This window comes from Apostichopus japonicus, chromosome 19 (assembly GCF_037975245.1).
Source record: "Apostichopus japonicus isolate 1M-3 chromosome 19, ASM3797524v1, whole genome shotgun sequence".
NCBI classification, from domain to species: domain Eukaryota; kingdom Metazoa; phylum Echinodermata; class Holothuroidea; order Aspidochirotida; family Stichopodidae; genus Apostichopus; species Apostichopus japonicus.
In genome coordinates, this window is record NC_092579.1 from 29,037,239 (window position 1) to 29,057,980 (window position 20,742).

The following is a 20,742-nucleotide window of genomic DNA, read 5'->3' on the forward strand; positions in this document are numbered from 1 at the left end:
TGCTTGTATAATACAATGGAAAAGTAAAATTGGGTTCGTTAATTGACACAAAATCGCGAAGGAAAAAATGTTTCGTGCCATTCCCTATGCATTTCCTACATGCCATCAGTCATAATATACAACAATTTAATGAGTTTTGAGACAAGTTTGCTATTATTACTGCTAGGTTTTCTGCAAAGATTTTCACTCAATACCAGTGGCGAATGGAAGATAGATGCTCTTTCAACCTTAGGTTTTCATTGCGTAAAAAATCGATTTGATTGAGTCAGTGCAGTGGAGTAATAGCTATTTGTTTTTGATCATTAACCTGCAGCTAAAGATAAGACAAGTAATTGGGGGAAATGTACGAATCGAGCTAATCGAATAGTGGTTCAAAGTAGCAGTGAGGTACTGTATAGGCTTATGAATCGCGCACACCTAGCTACTGTACAATGTATGACTAGAAGTAGATGGGCCCTAATGTAACAGAAGGCAAGACATCTTTGTTGTAGTTTGCAGATGTTTTATTTTTAATTGTTGGAGACAGTACAGTGCAGTAGGCTTAGCTGCTTATTTATGATTCTATGACATAATGACATGTTTTATTTTGTTCATCACTCACTTTTGGTGGAGAAAAGTTTAAATTTTATTTTGCACAGAAACAAATTTCCAATGTGGAATTACGTAACACCATGTATCTGCCTCAGTGCCTAACCTTTATTAATAGAAAGTCTTGATGTTGTAGAATTGTCTTTAAGGAATTGCGATGACATGTCTTTAATATATTGTTATGACATTGTTATCGCAAGCGTTAAAATGTTCAGATGAAACGAACGATTTAGGAAATATAATGTCACTATCAATGGTTTTTGACAAGGGTTGGGCGAGGGGGAGAACGAAGTAGATGAAACATGAGGAACATTGGACATAGAGTAGTAGGATTGGGAGGGGGGTTGTGGGGGGGGGGGGGGTGTGTCTCTAAGGAGTTGAGATGAAATGTTATCGCGAGCGTCAGTTAAGAAAAATGACATTGTTATCATAAGCGTTAATCATACTCAGATTAAATGAGTACCGTGCGAGAAACATATTTCTGCTGTGGTGGAAACGGGAGGGAGGAGGGGGGGGGGGGGGTGATTGAGAGGTGAGGAAGTTTCATGGGGAGCCTTAAGGACGTCTAGGAAATCCAAAACGTTTGGCGTCATATCAGTGCATCGAGCAGCATATTGATATGCCGGTATCGGACCGTTTTGTCGGTAAAGAGATAATGAATATGGTCCAGGGCAGTATCAGCTTTATCCACCGACAGCTTTTACATATACCTATGCTCTTACCATTGACCTACAGCTCCCTACCCCCCCCCAGTCCCCACCCACCACCACCGAGCATAATGGATATGGCTCAATCGCAGTAGTCTGGTTGTAAGATTTCTCGGCTTGCACTGATTTATTGAAGAATCATGTTATGATATTATTTTATTTTACATTCAGAGACGTGATGAATTGCTGCCCACAAGCTCTCAAAAACGACTATATTGTCATGATAAGTGTGTTAAATTAATTATGCTATGCCTAAACTTATTTGCATATATTAAAATCAAGATGGACGGTATACCGCTTGAAATAGTCGAAACGAATTAAACTGCATTCTTAAACATGATATATTCAAATTAATCCGCAGAGTAAAATATACAATCGTAATACAAAGAAAATGAAAAATGAAAAAGCCCTCAAGAAATACATTAACACACGTATAGCATATATTACAATACAAAGATAAAAATTTACTTGTACATATTTTGTCATTGGTGTTGCTAAACAACAGATGGTCAGTATATAGCTTAATGTTACTTACATGCGTTTACATCTGTGTATCCCTCATTAAAACCTGATTGAAACCTGAAAAATACTGATCTTTCTCTTTTTAATTCCGTGTGGTATAGATGTTTTAATATCATCCTTTACTTAACCTTTGAACCCCTCAGAATAATCCATGCACTTGTTGTCACACGTTACGCAGTGGAAATGGATATCTTAACAAACCTTCTGCCTTTCCTCTCCTTCTATTTGCCAATATAAAAAAGGGGAACTTTCTTAATACTCAGTTTTTATTCTATAGGCCTTCCATTCGAGATCTCCCGCCCTCCCCCATTCACCTTCCCTGTTATTCCACGACGCTGTTATTGACATATTGTTGAAACTGGTTCGAGATGGAGATGGGTGTAAAAGTGACGTCATTTTAGTTCACATAAAGTTGATCATATTTTTGAAAACAGCTACATTGTTATTAAAAGGTATATTCCGGTAGTAAAAGTCGATTGTTCAATATAAATGCTGAAAAATTCCTCCAACCATAGGTCTAAATCACACTCTCATAGAATTTTGAATCGCAAAGATATGTAATTTTCAAATTTGGTGGTATTTGTAAATGTACATCTGGCAACAATAGAATCAATGAGGTCATCACGGCAAATTCAGCTGAAAATAGTTTTGTTTTTTATGTAATATGGGACTCACTTCTTCATGGAAGAGAGTAATATTTCTACGAAAGAAAAGTTGTAATTTGATGGAATACAGGCAGCACGTGCCATAACAGGGACTTGCTCGCGTAACACTTGGCTGCGTAGAATGAGTTATCGGGTGCAGATTTGTCCAAATCTATATTTAAATTAGGGCCTTTGTGTGCCTTGCTGACGCGAAGTTATAGTGTCACTACACTTAGGTGTGTGGACGTTGCTAGATTCAGGTGGCCAGTCGTCCATGGGTTCCATGGACAGTCCCCGAATTCCATTTTATCGTCACGTGAACAAAAGTGTCCTGGATTTATATTATGTCCCTGGAATATGTAACATATGTCGTCATACTATGATGAGACTCAACCACACCGTTACATATCCTGCATTGGTTGGGTTATGGTGATGTGATATATTATAATGGCATAATAGCTTTCTGATAAGATCATCATAATAAAAGTAACCAATTTCACCTGTTTCAAATCCTCGAATATACGTCACTCAAGTCGAGTTTGAACGTTGATGGTTAAAGCTATGTGTAAACTGTTCATTATCCATTCAAGAAGTATATAATTATGTCCAGCTTTTTTTGTCCCACAATAACAGCCCCCGTCCATCACCCCACCCACCATCTCCGTCCATGTCCAATGTTATAGCCAGATCTACCGTAGTTCGACATTAGACATGTTTATCAAATGTGTGTAAGTCCAGATGAAGAGGTTCACTCCCTGCAGCTTGTGAGAAGATGAAAAATCCCAACGCTACATTCCAATCAAAACTTTTCACGTCTTCCTTTTCAAATGCATAGCATACGGCGTTAGTAATGCTTATGCTACAATCTTCACTGATTGGAAGCGGAAAGATGGAGAACTTGACACCTGTTTCAGTGTGGATATCGGTGTGTGCGATGACTCTTCGTTTGGTTCCTGTCTGACTTTCGATTCTGAATACTAATATCAATTTAAAGGTCTTTAAAAGTTTTGGAAGCTGGTAGTTTACAGTAACAAACTCAAACTTTCCAGAAGGAATTTCCAATCGGCACTCTTCTACTTGTCGTTTAACACTGTGTTCGCCTGCCGTTACTTGGTAAACGGGAATGTTACGGTTCTCCAAGTGTACGGGCCTTCCAACGTACGTACTATCCTCTGCCACCTGCTCGCCGTTCTTGATTTTGAAGCGGAGTTCATGAAATTTCCTTTGCTTAAACTCCATACTTTTCCCCTCGTACAAATTTTCAACCTGATCGTAATAGTGGTGTCGATTATGTTCCACCATGTAAGGCACGGGGATTTCCAAATATAAACGTGGTCTCTCCACTTTGATTGGTACCTCGTCAAAATTCTGTTCGTTGAATAGCGCGCGTGTCCACAACGCAGATTCAAGTCTTCCAGGGAACGCGCTTCTCATCTCATCCATGTATTCCCCGGCGTACAATTCCCTCAGTTCTGATGCTTTCATTTGTGTTAGACGCAGAAGTGCCAAAAGACGATGAAGTTCTCGGGTCTTACCTGCCTGCTTCAAAGCATCCATCTTTGGCTTCAGTTTTTGGAAGATGGCGTACTCACTATCAGCAACGACGTTAGAACTTCGGAGGACGTCACAGAGGAAATCGACATTGAAGGAAGAGACCACCTCTGCATCTTCGAAGAAAAGCTCACTCTGGATTCTGAGCATAGTAATCTGGACGACTGACTTTGTATATTTGACGTTTGCCGCTTGTTCCACAAATTTGAGGAGGTAGGGCCTAATTGGTAGCACTGCAACTTGTTTGTATATGAACTGCGTACAAACTACCAACAACGGAGCCACGTCGTACTTAGTAGCTAAAATGATATGATGCCATACCGTCTGAAGGCTGAGGTCTATCGTCTCCGTGTACATGTAACGAATGAAGTCTTCCATGGAAGATAAAGATTCGTCATCTGCTTCAAGTGTAATTATAAGAATTGCCCCATCGATGTTCATGGACCTTCCCCACTTTCTACGTTCACTGAGAATATGCTGCTTTATCGGATTACTCCAACTGGCAACTATTACTTGATGAGCGTATATCTTTCTGTTTCCTTTTGAGATGATAGCGAGATCGGTAAATCTTTTCTTTGGCATGTTGAACAGAGTGGCTACTTTGACTGAGACTGAGCTGCGCGTTCGTTTTGCGTCACCATCTTCTTGATGAGACGGGCGTTTTGACCACCCCTGGAAAGGTAACAAGCCATAATATGAAACTGGACGTTAGTAATGAAATAATTAAAGCAAATTCTCTTGCGTGGTAATGCGCACCTTCAATTTTTACAGGAATTCATGTTTTAAAGAGACAAGTTGAACCTAATCCAAGATGTTTGACTAAGTACATCCAACCTTCATCGCAAGTAACCTTACTACTGTACCTCGCGAGAAACCCACGTTTGAGTTAAATTATCTCTGTTACATCTATGTTGAAGTTTTGTGAATTCCTCACAAATCATGATTATTTCTCTAAAAGTTTCGTAAAAAACAATGTCATGCATGGAATCATAAATTCTCGAGATGGTTAACATTTCATTTAGTTTCACTAACACAGAACAACAGGTTCATCGACATAACTATAGTAGGGATAAAATGTGGTAGCAACGTTAACATCTGCCAAATGACCTTTGACCTCTACCAAATTGTGCTGACCTCTTAAAAAATCATAGAAATAATGTACCACGTCTAAAAATTGCTTTACAGTTACGGTTCTTGAGATATTTCATTTGACTTTTTGAGACATGTGTAAATAGTGTTATCTTCAATACAAATGCTCTTGTGTATATAACAAAGTATTTATGTCTCGGAGTATTGGTCGGTGTATAAATGTTCCCTATATAAATGGTCATAATATATTACCGATTTTAAGATTCTTCAAAGTGACTGCTTATACTTTTCCGATACCACTCACTAACCCTGTCTATAATAATGAAATGCAGTTGAAACTACAATTTCTAGTTATAACTGGTTTTGTGTGTGTGAAGAATTGTGCAATCCACAAAGTATTAGAAAGGGGATACGGGGGATAATGCCCCTGCCCCAACATTTCTCGCCCTCCCCCTTCCCACTTCTCCCCAACCCATTTTTTTTTACCAGGTTCCGTCTGTCCAATTGAAAAAGCATTTTAGGAAAGAAGTCTAGCTACCTCCAATATTGACGTGATTTGACTTTTCAGGACCGCAGGCGCGGCGGAACGGAAAAATTATTGGGGGGGCTAATGTGTGGAGACTATCTAAGCGGAGCGCCACCATCGGTTGGCGCGGAGCGTACAAGAAAATTTTGGGTTTTTTTCAAACCTCCAGATGGCCGGAAACGGCACTTCCCGAGTGTTTTATGCTGCGAATACCTGGCCCTAAAATATGGGTCTCAAGCCTGCAATTTCTCAGATTGCACATAAAGTCTGTAAAAACATTGTAATTTGAATATTCGATGGTGTTTTAAGAGAGTAGCTATTACTCGTAGTGTACTCGCAAAGACGTTTTTGAGTGTAGTAAGGGCAGTGGCGGAGCTAGGGGTATTGGTCGGGGGGGGCAAGAATGGTCTGTAGGGGCGCTTTCGACACTATCTAAGCGGAGCGCCACCACAGGTTGGCGCGGAGCGTACAGAAAATTTTTGAGTAAAGATACTCCCGAGATTGCAGGAAATGACCCTTTCAGGGGCCTTGCTAATTTGCAGATAAACAAATAAAAAACAGATGCGCAATAAAATAGTCAAAAATCGCGAATAAGTAAAAAGTAGTGAAAAGCTGTCCATTTGAGTCCGTCAGGGGGGGGGGGGATCCGCCCCTGACTGTATATATGGACGCTCGATCCGCCACTAAGTAAGGGGATGTTGGAGAACTGGCTGAAATGAGGCAAGTCATTGGCCTAAGACGAAGTTGTGTTACGCTTACCGGTACTCACACTCACTGCTTCCACTTTTCACGGGGCGTGAAGACGCGGTTGGGGTGACAATGTGGTCTATAGCCAAGGGACGGGCCGACGGTCCCCCAGCAATTACTAAAATTATTACACCTATAGAGTATACGTGTGCATCGGACAGATCGACAAGTATGCATTGAAAAATGGGCAGATGTACGTTTCGGAGCCTTGGTAAATATTGGGGGGGCTTATCATGCATTTGCCCCCTCAACTTTTTTATTGGGGGGGCTGAGCCCCCCCAAGCCCCCCCGGTTCCGCCGCCACTGCAGGACCGTATAGCCTATGTAGTCTTTTCTTATGCCTTTTCCATCACATATTGTCTATGTTTTCTTAAATTCCCATGACTACACATATATTCTTATCGTGCATACATATATCGCTTTGTTGAAAACTCGTTAAATTGATCTAAACACATTGTTACCTTGATAAAAGTACTACTCTCTCCATGATGATATCTGTCTGGCCGTCGCATTGACATCATTTGCTGCATAAGCATTAATCTTGCCACATCTTGCATATGATTATAGCCATAGCCCAAGCCTATGCCATAATCTTCTTCGTCAGATGAATCCATGGTTTATGTCCTGCAAGAGAACAAGTGTTAACTATTACTGAAAGAAGCTTCGAGAGCCATTTCGGCCCCATTTCGGCCCCATTTAGGGACACATATCACAATGGCCCCCTTTTATAACCAGTTGGAATTTTCTTTTAACTCCATTGGTTCCCGTGACTTAGAAGAACGGTATAGTCCTATTTTAAGGCGCTTCAATTTGTCTTTCACTTCAAACGGTAGATTTGTTTCCATCATATTAATTGGTTCCACCACGTAATTGTGACATGCCGTACACAAATCCCCAAGTACATTATTCCCAATTATGATATTCGTGGTGCTTTTTTGGAAGTTATGACACCAAAACTAACAGCATCCATCCATCCGTCCGTCCGTAGGCCCGCCCGCCCGCCCGCCCGCCCGCCCGCCCTCCCGGTCGTCCGTCCGTCCGTCCATCCGTCCATCCGTCCATCCGTCCATCCGTCCATCCGTCCATCCGTCCATCCGTCCATCCGTCCATCCGTCCATCCGTCCATCCGTCCATCCGTCCATCCGTCCATCCGTCCATCCGTCCATCCGTCCATCCGTCCATCCGTCCATCCGTCCATCCGTCCATCCGTCCATCCGTCCATCCGTCCATCCGTCCATCCGTCCATCCGTCCATCCGTCCATCCGTCCATCCGTCCATCCATCCATCCGTCCATCCATCCATCCATCCATCCATCCATCCATCCATCCATCCATTATGTAAGGAGATGTCAGTTTCTTCATTCCCACGGCCCCTTTCCACGACTCAATGCCCTCCTATTCAGGCGCGTAGCAGAGGAGGGGGGCGAAGGGGGCAGCCGCCCCCCCCCCCTTCGAGCATATTTAAAAAAAAATGTTTAATGGTTTTATGATATCGCTAGTACTTTCAAAAGAGAAAATGCTAAGATGCAACTAACAAGGCCTAGGAAGTGCCATTTCCAGCGAAAATTTTCTTGTACGCTTAATTCGCGCCAACTATGGTGGCGCTACGCTTATATAGTTTGCAATGCCGTATCTACAGTTTCGCCCCTCCCTTGGCAAATTCCTGGCTACGCGCCTGCTTCTATTTATCCGTGTCTTGGCTTGCATTCAACTTGCTCTTGGTGTATCCCGCTCCAAATTGTTTGTGTACTCAGCTGGACTAGTATACTGTGTACTTGTGAGCATGCAATGTGTGTTGTTCATTGAATACAACTCGAATCATTAATGAAGAAGACAATGGACTGGCGAGAACATCGTAACAAAGACTAATGTAATTGTGATGTAACTTAAACATGTTTGCCATATTTGGATTTGGTTCAAATGCATGGTAACCGATACGGAAAATGAAGAGTAAAATTACTATACATCAACAACCACTATAAACATGTGACAGTAGTAAACTAAATAGAGAACAACACACATGTAGATCTATGTGATGGAAGTGTTTCATATATGATAACCATGGTTTCCCCCAAAATACAGCTTCTTTGTACTGCCACACTCTTTAACCCATTATAGTCAGGTGTGGGATTTGATGTCTGAAAGTTTGGGGTGGGGGGCGTAACGTGGTTGATAGATCTTATAGCTTCGGGGAGAAATTTTTATATTTAGTGAAGCCCATAGATGTAATATGGTGAATATTTATAGGTTGTTTCCCAGCACTGTAGTTTGAAAAAGCATTTGAAAAAGTTATGCTGTCTACATATCAAAGTGCTGCCAGATGTAGGACTATTTAAGCAACATAAAAAATAAAATAATTGGTCAATGTTGTCGTCGTAATTGAATGGCTGAACGGCACCCGTTGACACTCTCATATGTGACAATACGGCTAATAATTTTCTCCATGACTATATCTGTGTTTCTCTCAAAACAGTTTAAAACAGTGCACCCTGTAACTCCCACCTTGCACCCTGTAATCCCGCCACTGCCTTTTATTATACAATTGTATAGCCTATACCGTACGTATATAATTTACGCGAATTCAAACTGCCAGCTATTAAGTTTACCACTCCGTTGTCACTTATATTCATTACAGAGCTTCTAAAACTTTACAAATATCTTTACAATTATTAAATATATTTAAATGGACTTACTTGTGTTGTAAAAGTCTTCGAACCTCTCAAAATAATGAATACATCAGTTAACTGTTAATTCTGCTGTTTCATGAGAGATATTTCCACACCTAACAACAAACAGCACATGCAATCATTGTATTTACCAACGAAAACAGCTGCTCGCTTGTTTCGGTCTCGAAATAGATCGTGGAAAACCCCGGTGAAGCAATTTTATTGAAGTCCAAGTCACACGACGTGCAGAACACATCATAATTTATAAACTCAACATGGTAATGCGATGGAATAAAAGTATATGCTTTCATATATATATATATATATATATATATATATATATATATATATATATATATATATATATATATATATATATATATATATATATATATATAGATATATATATATATATAGATAGATATATATATATATATATATATAGATATAGATATATATAGATATATATATATATAGATATATATATATATATATATATATATATATATAGGTATATATATATGCATATATCTATATATATATATATATATATATATATATATATAATATATATATTTCCTGGTGCCCCAAAAAGTATAAAATTGCGGTTATTAAGGCTTTTTAAGTCCTCTCAAGATCAGTGTGTGTCACGGGGAGTGAGACCCAAAATGTTTCCCGGCCCCTCAAAAAGTGTAAATGATTATCTTTAGATTGTCTGTCGATCCCCTGGAAACGCCGGTGTAGCAGTACAAACTGTCGCAAATATCCCATATTCAGTAAATACTGCCCTAGTCCCACTGGGACAATTTATACTGGATTTACCAGTACATATGGTCTCCCCGGACCTTTTGTACAAGACCAGATGGTACAGACTGTCTCCCGGACAGTATATGCTATGGCTAAACGAAGGTTAAAGTTTAATGTGATTGTGTGTATATTGGTTAGGGATATTTTCTGAAATCTGGGGGAGGGACCCCTTTTCTTTGACAAAATAAGGCAATTGTTAGGTCTCTTTAATTCAAATGATGTATAATAGTACATTTTATTATAATAATGGTTAGCTAGCATCATTTGTTTTTGCATTTGGGTCGTACAGAGGGTGTTTTGAACCCCCATGGATCCTGATTCAGGACAATTAATGTTTGATTGGCATTTCACTCATATCACAACATATCACGAGAGAAAGTTTCGTCGGCTGCTACACGTTTAAGCAAAGACAGGCCATTGAACTTACACTGCCATTCGTTCGGTGGAAATACATATATTTGGCATTTCAAGTTTACGCGATGTGACGCTCGAAATTCTTTATCACCTCATTACTTCATAAAATAACAAATAAGAGGGCGTGTTTCTTGGTTCTGGAAATTGTGTTCAAGATAACTTCTCATAGAAAAAACATAAAACCGAACATAGTCTGCTTCCTGTTGTAACGTTTGCTGTCATGGAGTTATGTGTAAGTCACAAACCCGTTGGATACATGACAATCAGCCGTTTTATTTGTAATTTACAATAAAGATTAAACTTTTGGCGGTATCAAGTTGCACATTAAAGCATTATACAGGTAATCCTACGGTTTGTGGAAAGCAGTTCAAGGGAGAATTCTATAGGGAAACTTCTGCATGGTTTTATTGAGGTTTACCAGACTCCAAAGAGGCTGTTCTTCCTGTGGATTATGAGAGTTTTGAAGTACATATTGTTTGAAGAAGAGTGGCAGTAGTATATCATTCTAATTAAGTCAAACCTTCCTACTTGAAGGATGCTCTAGAAAGTATCGATTATATTTAGTTGCCTCAGAGCTACAAAGGGAGAGTCATCATTCCAGGTAGATTTCCTCATGAATTATCCCATGTATAATCAGTTTGTCACTCTTTGCCCAGTCTGATATAGATTCAGAATATTATGTTTGTGACTATCATCCAATTTCATGTTTTGATTTTTACTTAACAAATTTCTTTGAACAAACTTATCTCTACAAGAATGACGTATTTTAATGTGTGAGAAACATGATGAGACAAAAACTTTAGCATATTGCAACCTGACCTGTCCTATTTGCTTTATATTCTTTCCCTTTTTTGGGTTTGTTTTTGTTTCTTGTATGTTTGCAGCTCTTTTGAAGAGGATATCTTTTCTAATATATCTTTTCTAATTTGAACCACTTTTTGTCCATTAAGAAAAATTTTATAATTGGAAAAAAACGATCATTTATCACTGGAATTGCCTGGAATGCCATTTGTCTATACAATGAATATTTGGTTCACACATGGCCATCACAACGGTATTTAGGGGGCAGGGGATGGGGGCGGGGGCACGGCCCTCCACCTTGTTGAGAGGGAAAAAACCTTGACTCGACGATTGAGTGGGGAAAATAAGGAAGTGTATATAAGAAAGTCGTAATGAAAGTCAAGAAACAGGTGCCAGGCCCGTACGGGATCGAGGGTTGGGGCAGTGATGACATTTTCAAGGTCAGAGAAGTATCTTCCAGCTACCTCAGGGTTGTTATTAGCAAACAAACATATTTTGGAACTCATCACAGATAGGTCACGAACTTAAGAAGACCCCTCCAAGGACACAAATCGATAACTTACCATCCCAACCCCCCCCCCCCCCCCTTCCTTGCACTCACAACTCTGTGTATAGGCATGAGTGTTGTATACAACATTGCCGATTTCGTTTAGGATGTAACTTGAAAACACCCTAGGTTCCCGTCCTATAATGAGTTTTACGCACTGATTAAATTTAATATTGGCTAGGCAACTCTCGTAGACCTATGAAGTACAATTACCATAATTGCCAAATCTTACCCACTGCATGATGGGGAAATGCGGCTACAATGAAGTTTGAACTCCTTTAAATTCGTGATCTTTTACCCCTAAAATTATCATTTGTACGTTGTTGTAGCTGTTGCTTTTCCGTACACGCCCTCCGTTGGGAAGGGAGTTAGGTTGATGCGATCTCTCCCTCTGTAAAGGGGACTATGAACGCAAAATAGTGGCCGAATACAACATGCAACGTATACGTAGGATTAAATACCAGCACACACAACAAACATGATTAACATCTTTTACAGATGGAAGACTTGTTACCTTTTCTTCTTATTTTCCCCTTCTATTTTTTGTTTTGTAGCAACGCACAACGCCTCACGTATGTCATGATGATCTAACTATGTATGCATCTGTTTTAATGATTGATACAATGGCGAGTTCCTACTGTAAGGAGGATCTAAAATACATAAATAATGAAATTCATTGCCTTTTGAATGTCGATTTGCCTACATTTTATGCGGGACAAAATATAATATGAAGTATTTGCGGACATTCTATACCAGGACAATTGGTCCGGTCGGACTTTATTTGCTGTGAGGAGGGGACACAATTTTTAGCAGATAATGTCCGACCGGACTAAATATGCTGGTACAAAGTGTCTCCGCGGACACTTTGTACAGGGGGACACTCTGTACTGTCACACCGGACCTACATGCCCCCCCCCCCCACCCGAGTTGATCAAGACAGTGGGTCACTGAATTTGCCTCACTGTTCCGCCTAAGCCTAATGTCAGACCAACCCACTCGGGTAATGCTATATTGGTCATTAAAGCAACTTTTGTGACGAGATTCGCAGCGAACTCAATAAATTATCTTCACCAACATGTTTAATGACGTTACGCTATATGTTATGAGACCATTTGAATTGTTTCGTTGTAAATGAAATGATTTCTAATGGATATGTATCTAGCATGTCATTGTTAGTTTATCTTCGGTCAGACGCAAACGGTCGTGGTCAAAGATTTTCGTGGTCCCGTTACACTCATTAAAGAAGTAATGATTTAGTGGTCATTTAAATTGGTCAAGCACTCTTTGGACCGGGCAAGACGCATTATGGTACTCTTCTACAATGTCCTTAGAGTTCATGTTAACCATCGGTTTGGTGATCCAAGGCGTGCTGCATGGATTAGGGCCCAAAGCTTTTTCGTGGTCCCGTTTCACTCATTAAAGAAGTAATGATTTAGTGGTCATTTAAATTGGTCAAGCACTCTTTGGACCGGGCAAGACGCATTATGGGACTCTTCTACAATGTCGAATACGTAACTGAATAGCTCAGTTACTCATACGCGAATATCGTACGAGGAACAGGGAATAAGTATCTAACTTCACACTGGTCAAAGGTTATGTTAAGGAGCGCGAACTATGATCTGAACATAGGAGCTCACGAAAGGTTGCATAAACAGTGCAGTTCGCTTCTTGGCAGCCGTAGGCTAACAATCATACGTAATTGTAATTTGTAGCCTATGCTGTATGGGGAGTAACTGACAAAGAATGTGAATGGCAGATATATTCACCAGCTCGAAGGTTGTTCATTAGTTTCGAGGACCAAGTTAGTACTTCACATTGTTTGAGTCAGCGAGCGTGAGAAATTAGGCTGGCCTATCGTATAATAGGTTAACTTAGGCCTAACGGTAGGCTAGCTCACCTAGGCACATGCGTCTATAGTATTAGTAAGTTGGAATGAAATAGTATAGTATAGTCCAAATATGATATTCACAAGACTATTTATGTAAGTTAAATAAGTCACTTTATAACTGCCGACAAAATACTAGACCTAGCTGGTTGGGCATAATTACTTTCTGGTTAAGGCTAGATAAACTGTGCCTAACTTACTGTAATTGTCTTTAAATTCATACCACTACCAGAGTAGCCTACCAAGTATACATAGGCTATATATATGGTACTGCCAGTACCATATATATAGCCTATGTCATCTAACTAGTAACAGCTAGTAACACATCCTCATGAAACTAACTCGCAGCCAGACAAATCATGTAGCTAATTAGGATGAAAGCTCTTTCTCTTTGCTATTTTTTCTATTACCATCATGTCAGATAGGCAAGGCCGGCACCTGTTAGTTTCCAGACGAGAAAAATGTTTGTTTCCTCTCCAACTTCCTAGAATAAAAACGTTAGTTTCCTCCCTAAAATTTTAGCGGAGGAAACCAATGTTTTTCAGGGGAAGAAAGAAAGATGGCTAGGCTGTGGAAAGAATTAATAGCGTACTGTAGGCCTAGTAAATGTATCTTGTGATTAAGGACAGTGTGGTGAAAGAAAGGAACATATTTCAAGGACCTAGTGGCTATGTTGGAGAGAAACTTGTTGTTATTGAAGAAACTGGTAAATGCGAAAATGTAACGTTTTTTGGGGAGGAACCAAGGAAGGCATACTAATAGGCTAAATTTACTACGTTATTTCTTTCCCACAATGAATGCCATACATGCAAACAACCCATTACCACTTTGAATTCCACGCATGTAAATTACTAAATTACCCCATGTTTGCATACAATCTATATGCCAACAATCCGGCCTATAACACAAACACTTTTTATCTTCCAATCACTGAACAGTTACACAGGTGGTCACATTTCCTATTTTCCTGCATACTATCACAACTTTCTTTAGGTTACTCCTAGAAAATATGCCGTCAGAGCTTACAGAACAACTGTCTCCTCCCTTGAAAATAGTATGTTAGTTTCCTTAACCATGTTATTTTTCTCCTTAAACGTTACCTTTCTCCCTTAAATCTTTACCTACAGTTATTCCACTGACAACATCTATTCTTTCCACATAGCCTAGCCAATATGCCTCCCATGAAAAACCTTAGTTATCTCCCCTGAAAATGTTACTTTCCCATAAAGTCATACTTGACTCCCCTACGACGTAGGGGAGGTAAGTTACTGATCGTTTTTAGTGGGAGAAAAGTAACGTTGTTTCAGGGGAGGAAACAAAAGGCCCCAAGCTAGGCCTACCACCAAATAAAAACGGAAAACCTAGGCTAGCCTACCAAAGCGGAGGCTAGATAGAGATGAGGACGAACTATCCTAGGCTACTTATACAAGCAACGATACTTTGTAAAATGAAATTCACAAGGTTTGACTTTTTTACTTTTGCTGTTATTTTCAAGAAAACTGACTAATTTGTTTTGCATTCCTCTCCTTTCATCAGGGATATGTGGTCTATGTTGCTCAATATAAAGCTTGGATCCAAAACGATACCGTTAGAAGAAACGTTCTGTTTGGTAAAGATCTCAATTCCACCAAATACAAGAAGATCCTTCAAGCCTGTCCTCTGCAGAGAGATCTGGAAGTGTTATCTGGAGGTGATTTAACAGAAGTTGGTGAAAAATTAACATTCAAGGGAAACATCAGTGTGAGCCAGAATCATGAACATCAGTCTTGTCCTCTCAACAGTTGATTGTTGTCAAGATCAGAAAACTCAAAGATGAGCTGATTTGATGATAAACACCAGCTAAGCTGGAAAGCTGCAGAAAACAGTCAAGGTTAGTCATAAGAAAGATTCCTAAAATGTACTATATTTACTTATGTTTCCACCAGTAAAGTTTCAATCACAGCCTAAACTTTGTTGGAATTAGTTGCTAATTAGTGTTTAATGTTTTGTGCTAAATGTACGAGACTTACTTTGAAGAAAGCTGGCTCATTTCTTTGCATTTCTCTCCTTTCATTAGGGATCTGAGGACTATGTTGGTCAACAGTTAGCTTTATGACATAGCGCCACCCCATCATCCTTCACTCTATGACTTACCCGCCATTTGCAAAACGTACACATCCTTAGATACCCACACAACGCTACCGAAGCCAATTTCGATTCATAGTGTGTCTCTTCAAAAGGAGCTCCTATTCTTCCGTCTGCCGTCTTAGGCTGGAGACTCATTTTTTTCTTTCTGGTAAGTGAAGTCTTGATCAATTTCATTGTATAGAAGCCATTTAAGACCCGTATGGAGGGGCTGTTTTGCCAACATGACAACCCCTTACCCACCTATAACCGCCCCCCTAGTCAAAAACCTAAACCTCTCTGATTTTGACATGGACATTAATGACTGGATCCCTGTACAAAATAGCAGAAAAAGACAACACCCAAACTCTGTTGAAATAAACCCATCTCCTAAACTCCAAACCAACCACCAAAATATCTGCTCAAACAATCATTGTATCAGGAATCTTACCAGAACTATCAAAAATCCCAATAACCCTTGCTAAACTAATCAATGAAGGAAAACCAAATGCTTAAAGTCTGAAATCTCATATATAAACTGTCTTCATAGTAACAACATCCTAATCACCCTGTGACCCTAAATCTGCAAATATCCTCCTGAAACAATGGACTCAAAAGACTAAACTAGGCAACCCCAAACCAAGAATCCCCCAAAAAATTAAGACAAAGAAACTTCTCCGTAGTAGCATGTGGTGTTAACCCTGAAATTCAAATTAAAGATACTGAACAAGAACTGAAAGACCAAGAATACACCCCAACCCAAACAATAGAAATCACTCCTTCTCCACATTCCTCAGTACTTAGAATTCCTCTCCTTTAGAAATCCCTCCCTAATTGGCTCTTCGACTCCGACCTCGGGTATGTTTATGGCTCTCCTGTCCAATGTAAATATATAAGACTTCATTTACCAGCAATTCCCTGACTGAACATAGATAACTTTTACAAGAAAAAAAAAGGAAAAAAGTGTCTATTCTATAAAAAACAAACTTATTATCCCCTGTAGGACCTCTCGCCAGGTCGAACAGGGGTTAAACTCCTTTTGATTTATTATCAACAAAACCAAAAACAAAGTTTTACTTGAATTAAATTAAAGATGTAACAAATTAATGTAGAAGACATCATATTTAGATTTTAATTTCATTTATTCGATAGGTCGAGGTAGAGGAATTGGGCACTCTTGCACAGGATATCAACAGCTTGAAGTACTCTGCCCAGACGGCCTCCATTCTAGGTAGGAACTTATAATAATAATAATAATCAATTTACTGTGTTTTGAAAGAAACTTTTGCTGCTTTGGAAGAAGGACCCCTGGTTAAATTAAATTGAAGAAATCCCTTTAGTACCCTTGAATTTCTGAAAGGTTTCTTATTTGGGATAACGGTGGAGTGACATATCGATGTTCTCTTTTGGGTCTGATCATCAGTAAAATGCAGATTAAACTGCCATGTCCATTTGGAACCTGGGAATTGAACCTTGCTACTGGAACAAATGTATTCCATCAGAGCATAGACAATGATTCAGAGAAATATGGCCTTTATATTAATAATCTGTTGTTTTCTTTCCCAAATTTTTCTCTTTGGTTAAACAATGAGTGAAAAGATTCATTCGGTTGGAAGCAGCACCGCCCCTTTTCACCCTTTTATTAGCTCTTAAAGTCTGAAAATATTACAATAGGATTATTGTGGTGGACAGGACAGACAACAATTATTTTTGCTTGTAGCTGAATGTATGATGTCCAGGAATCACAAGGAAGTATCAAAAGCCCGATCAAAAATGCTGTTTTTTGTTCTATCGAAATTTGTCAGAATAAAGAAACTGAAAGCCAAAATATAAAGAGTTTATCTGACCTTGTAGACTGCGATTGAACCAGTCTCTGTCTTCTCCAAATAATAGAAAGTGGGTATCCATTTCTGTTTGTGACAGCAACAACAAAAAATGACTGCAAATTAACAAGTTTTTGTAAACTTTCTCTATTCAGGGATTCGAATCTCAAATTCCACTTGAATATACCCCCCCCTACTTATGAACTGTCACGTAGCTCAAGGTGACAAACTTACGAAAATGATGAGAAAAGGCCTTAGGTGGTTCCTAATTCAATGAATTCTCACAGTTTATTGAATTGACTTCCCCCACCCTCCGGATTATCCTCACCCATAGAAAATACCCTCCACCCAAGAATACTTTAAAAAAAAAAGAGGCAATGGCTTACTGAGAACCTCTCTGCGTTCATTTTTCAGATTCCAATGAACCTTCCATCAGCAAAGGAATGGTGCAACTCGGTCTGAAGGACAATCGACCGCTGGCAGAACAGTTTGACCAGTACAACCCAACCAGCCGGACCTGGCAGCCAAGCCCAACTTCACCGCATTCCCACCGGACTTTAAGCCGTCACCATGCAAACCCCTCTTCTTTGACATAGCTCTGAACCATATAGAGTTACCCTCCTTGGACATGAAACTGGAACAGAATAAATCGACCGCGCAGGGGGGGGTCTGGGTGGGTTCCTGCGTGGATGGTGGAGCAGGGGTGAAAAGTAACACGATTTGCCATGATGTCGGATAAAGAATCCAAAGGTAGCGACTCTCCAGGATCAAATGCGATCCCCAGTGGGAATGTCAGCAGGCGAATAGGAGTGATATCCTTTACCAAAGATGTTATTTTTCTTTTTTTCCTCTCTTCTTTGGTCTTGGTTGTTACAGTATGTATATGTTGGCGTTATACAGTTACATGATTATATCTGCATGTATTGCATGTCGTGGTTCCGGGTGCATTCAGGTGAGGCACCCACAGATTGATATATCACATTTCGTAAACATCCATCATAAGACTACAGGAATGACACACGTCAGGTCAAATGGGTTAGTCCAGGTTATTTGGAACTTCAAATTGGTGTAACTCCTTCACCCTTAATCTGGTCCGTGAGGTCTTTTGTATACATAAGCCGGTAGTATTTGGGAGGGCTCTCACTCTTCTCCTGCATGTGCTGTCATCTTTTATTTAAGTTTCATTTGATTTTATTTGTTTTTTTAGTAGAGAAAACTACACCTTGTTGCAATGCAAACACAAAGATGGGGGAAGGCCAAAAAGAATAACACTCACTTTTTTAATGTGGCTTGGCCCAAAAAATTTGAAGAACATTCAAAATGGGAAGTGGAATTTCATATATTTTGGATTTGGTATTTGTGTGTTTATCTCGTTTAGAGAAAAAGAAGAAAAAACAGCATCTTTATTTGATGGGGCTTTAAAGTTTTAAAAATGGGTTTTGGTTGTTGATTCTTGGTCTACAAACATTGTGGTGCTTGACCGACTGACACTTTATGGGAATGTTAAGGTGACTGAATTTGATATTGGCAGGAGTTTTGGATATTAGTTGGAAGGACCAGGGGTGGGGGGGGGTGGGTGGTGAGGCGAAGGATCAAGAAGGAGAAATGAAAGTGTTGAAAGTGAAGAGGGAGAATCTTTGAATTGAATTTTCAGTTTGCAGTAGCACAGGTTTACTGATAAGGTTATATTTAAAGAAACTTTCAATAATGCACTCTTCGTGTATATAATTTGGGGTGTGGTAGTCCGAGCGGGGTGGGGGGGGGCGATTAAGACGGCAATGAAAGGGAGCAACCTTTCCACATTTAAGTTGTTTGTGCTATGGTAGTATTGTTTCCTTTTTCAAACTGGAGGGCAAAAATGTAAAAATTAAGAGTTTCCTAAAACTAATTCAAAATCAGGTTAAGTTAATAAATGAAAGTTAAAGAAAATGATATTGATGGTAGCAGGGGAACCATGGTATTGTAAACTCAAGCAGCCATGGAAGGTCACCTCCTTTTTATTGGGAACTTGTTGTCAAGCAAACCTATGGATTCAAGCCCTGTCTGGCTAAAGTAAGATGGGGTTTTTATTTTTATCTAGGAGAAATCCATTCTTTATCCCTTCATTTAAAAATGGTCTTCCAAATGTTTTTAAAAAAAAATTTCCAAGAAGAATGTACTGGTGTGAATTTGATAGCCACCTGGTGTGAAGTAAAAAGGCCATAGGGCTTATCCCATATGTACATGTGACTGCTTAGTATCATTTAATAACTGCCCTCCAGCCTGATATTATAAATAATAGAAACATTATAGAAAATAACTGTCTGCTGTCACCCAACCATCTCAATAGTAAATGCAGGTATCACTATAAGAATGTTTATGAAATATATATTGCATGTTTTGATTAGTATTTGCATAATAATTTGATGAGGGATAACCTGTTTCTGGACAGGTAGTTGAAGGGTATTAACTGTGGTGGGAGGGATGAAGGTATATCCTGTCCATGAACTGATTTGTCATTAAAAAAAAAGAAGTTATTTCAAAGTATCATTCTTTTTCTCCTTTTTTTCCTTTTTTTCTTCCTTTTACTTGAGTATTGTAAAAGGAAAAGCAGAGATTGAGTTTGAGCCAGGGACCTTGAGATGCAAAAGCAAAAGTCTTTACCACTAGACCATTAGGTGGGCCTCTGGTTTCTAAAGCTTTACAAATAGTTAAAGATCCTGCTGTTTGGACTTAGTCTTTTTTTTGTAAAACATTTTCTCCACTGCTCCCTCACCCCCGATTAGCTAGTCAGGGGGGAGGGGTGGCAGCGAACTCACCTTGTCCGCGTTGAACCTTGTCAGGGGGAGGGGTGGCGGCGAACTCCACTTGTCCGCACCTTTGCCTTGTCAGGGGGAGGGGTCGGCGACCTCACCTTGTCCGCACCCTCACCCCCTCTCATCCTCACCCCTCTCACCTTCTCACCCTCGGTACTCACCTTGTCCACCTGCCAGGAGGAGGGGGACCGCCCGCCTTCGGGATTCACCTTATCCACTTGTCAGAACTCCTTTTGCGAATACTCACCTGGGACTTGAACCGATGCAATCCAAACCAATCGCTTACTGAACGATGGAATAACCAATTACACCATTTCGGTTCCCTCTGGAAAAACTTCGTTTCTTATATTTATACTTCCACTCCCTCCAAAGAACAGAAAAGTAAAAGGCTCTGTCTGGACATTAACCGCAGACATGATGCTCTGTCTGGGAATCGAACCGGAGACATGGAGTTTGTCTGTGTCTCTCCAGTCCAGAGCACTACCAACTGCGCCACTAGAACTGTTGAGAATTAATGCTCGTTTCTAA

The 20,742-nt window shown here is 39.8% G+C and overlaps 1 protein-coding gene and 1 long non-coding RNA gene across 5 annotated transcripts; one reads left to right on the plus strand and one right to left on the minus strand.

Moving 5' to 3' along the window:
* Positions 1-1,410: 1,410 nt before the first annotated feature.
* On the minus strand, positions 1,411-9,224 carry LOC139959753 (uncharacterized). The gene is made up of 3 exons (XM_071957587.1): positions 9,067-9,224; positions 6,836-6,998; positions 1,411-4,684 (listed from the first exon to the last, which is right to left on the minus strand). Exons 2-3 carry the CDS (start codon positions 6,986-6,988, stop codon positions 3,167-3,169), a joined length of 1,671 nt encoding a protein of 556 aa, XP_071813688.1. The 5' UTR covers positions 6,989-6,998; positions 9,067-9,224; the 3' UTR covers positions 1,411-3,166.
* A 3,974-nt stretch (positions 9,225-13,198) lies between these two features.
* Positions 13,199-19,902, plus strand: LOC139959606 (uncharacterized). Of its 4 annotated transcripts, none has more exons than XR_011790183.1 (5): positions 13,199-13,524; positions 15,030-15,363; positions 15,550-15,768; positions 16,749-16,827; positions 17,834-19,902. It is a non-coding gene; the product is annotated as an uncharacterized lncRNA (long non-coding RNA). The 4 variants fall into 4 exon arrangements; XR_011790185.1 differs by having other exon boundaries at positions 13,199-13,441; XR_011790182.1 differs by having other exon boundaries at positions 13,200-13,409; positions 17,834-19,901.
* The last annotated feature ends 840 nt before the right edge of the window (positions 19,903-20,742 follow it).

Bases quoted from the DNA above. Each gene is read 5' to 3' on its own strand.
- LOC139959753 (XM_071957587.1), bottom strand. From the start codon at position 6,988: ATGGATTCATCTGACGAAGAAGATTATGGCATAGGCTTGGGCTATGGC. The intron at 4,685-6,835 runs GTAACAATGTGT...TTACCTTTCCAG, and splicing joins AGAGTAGTACTTTTATCAAG to GGGTGGTCAAAACGCCCGTC.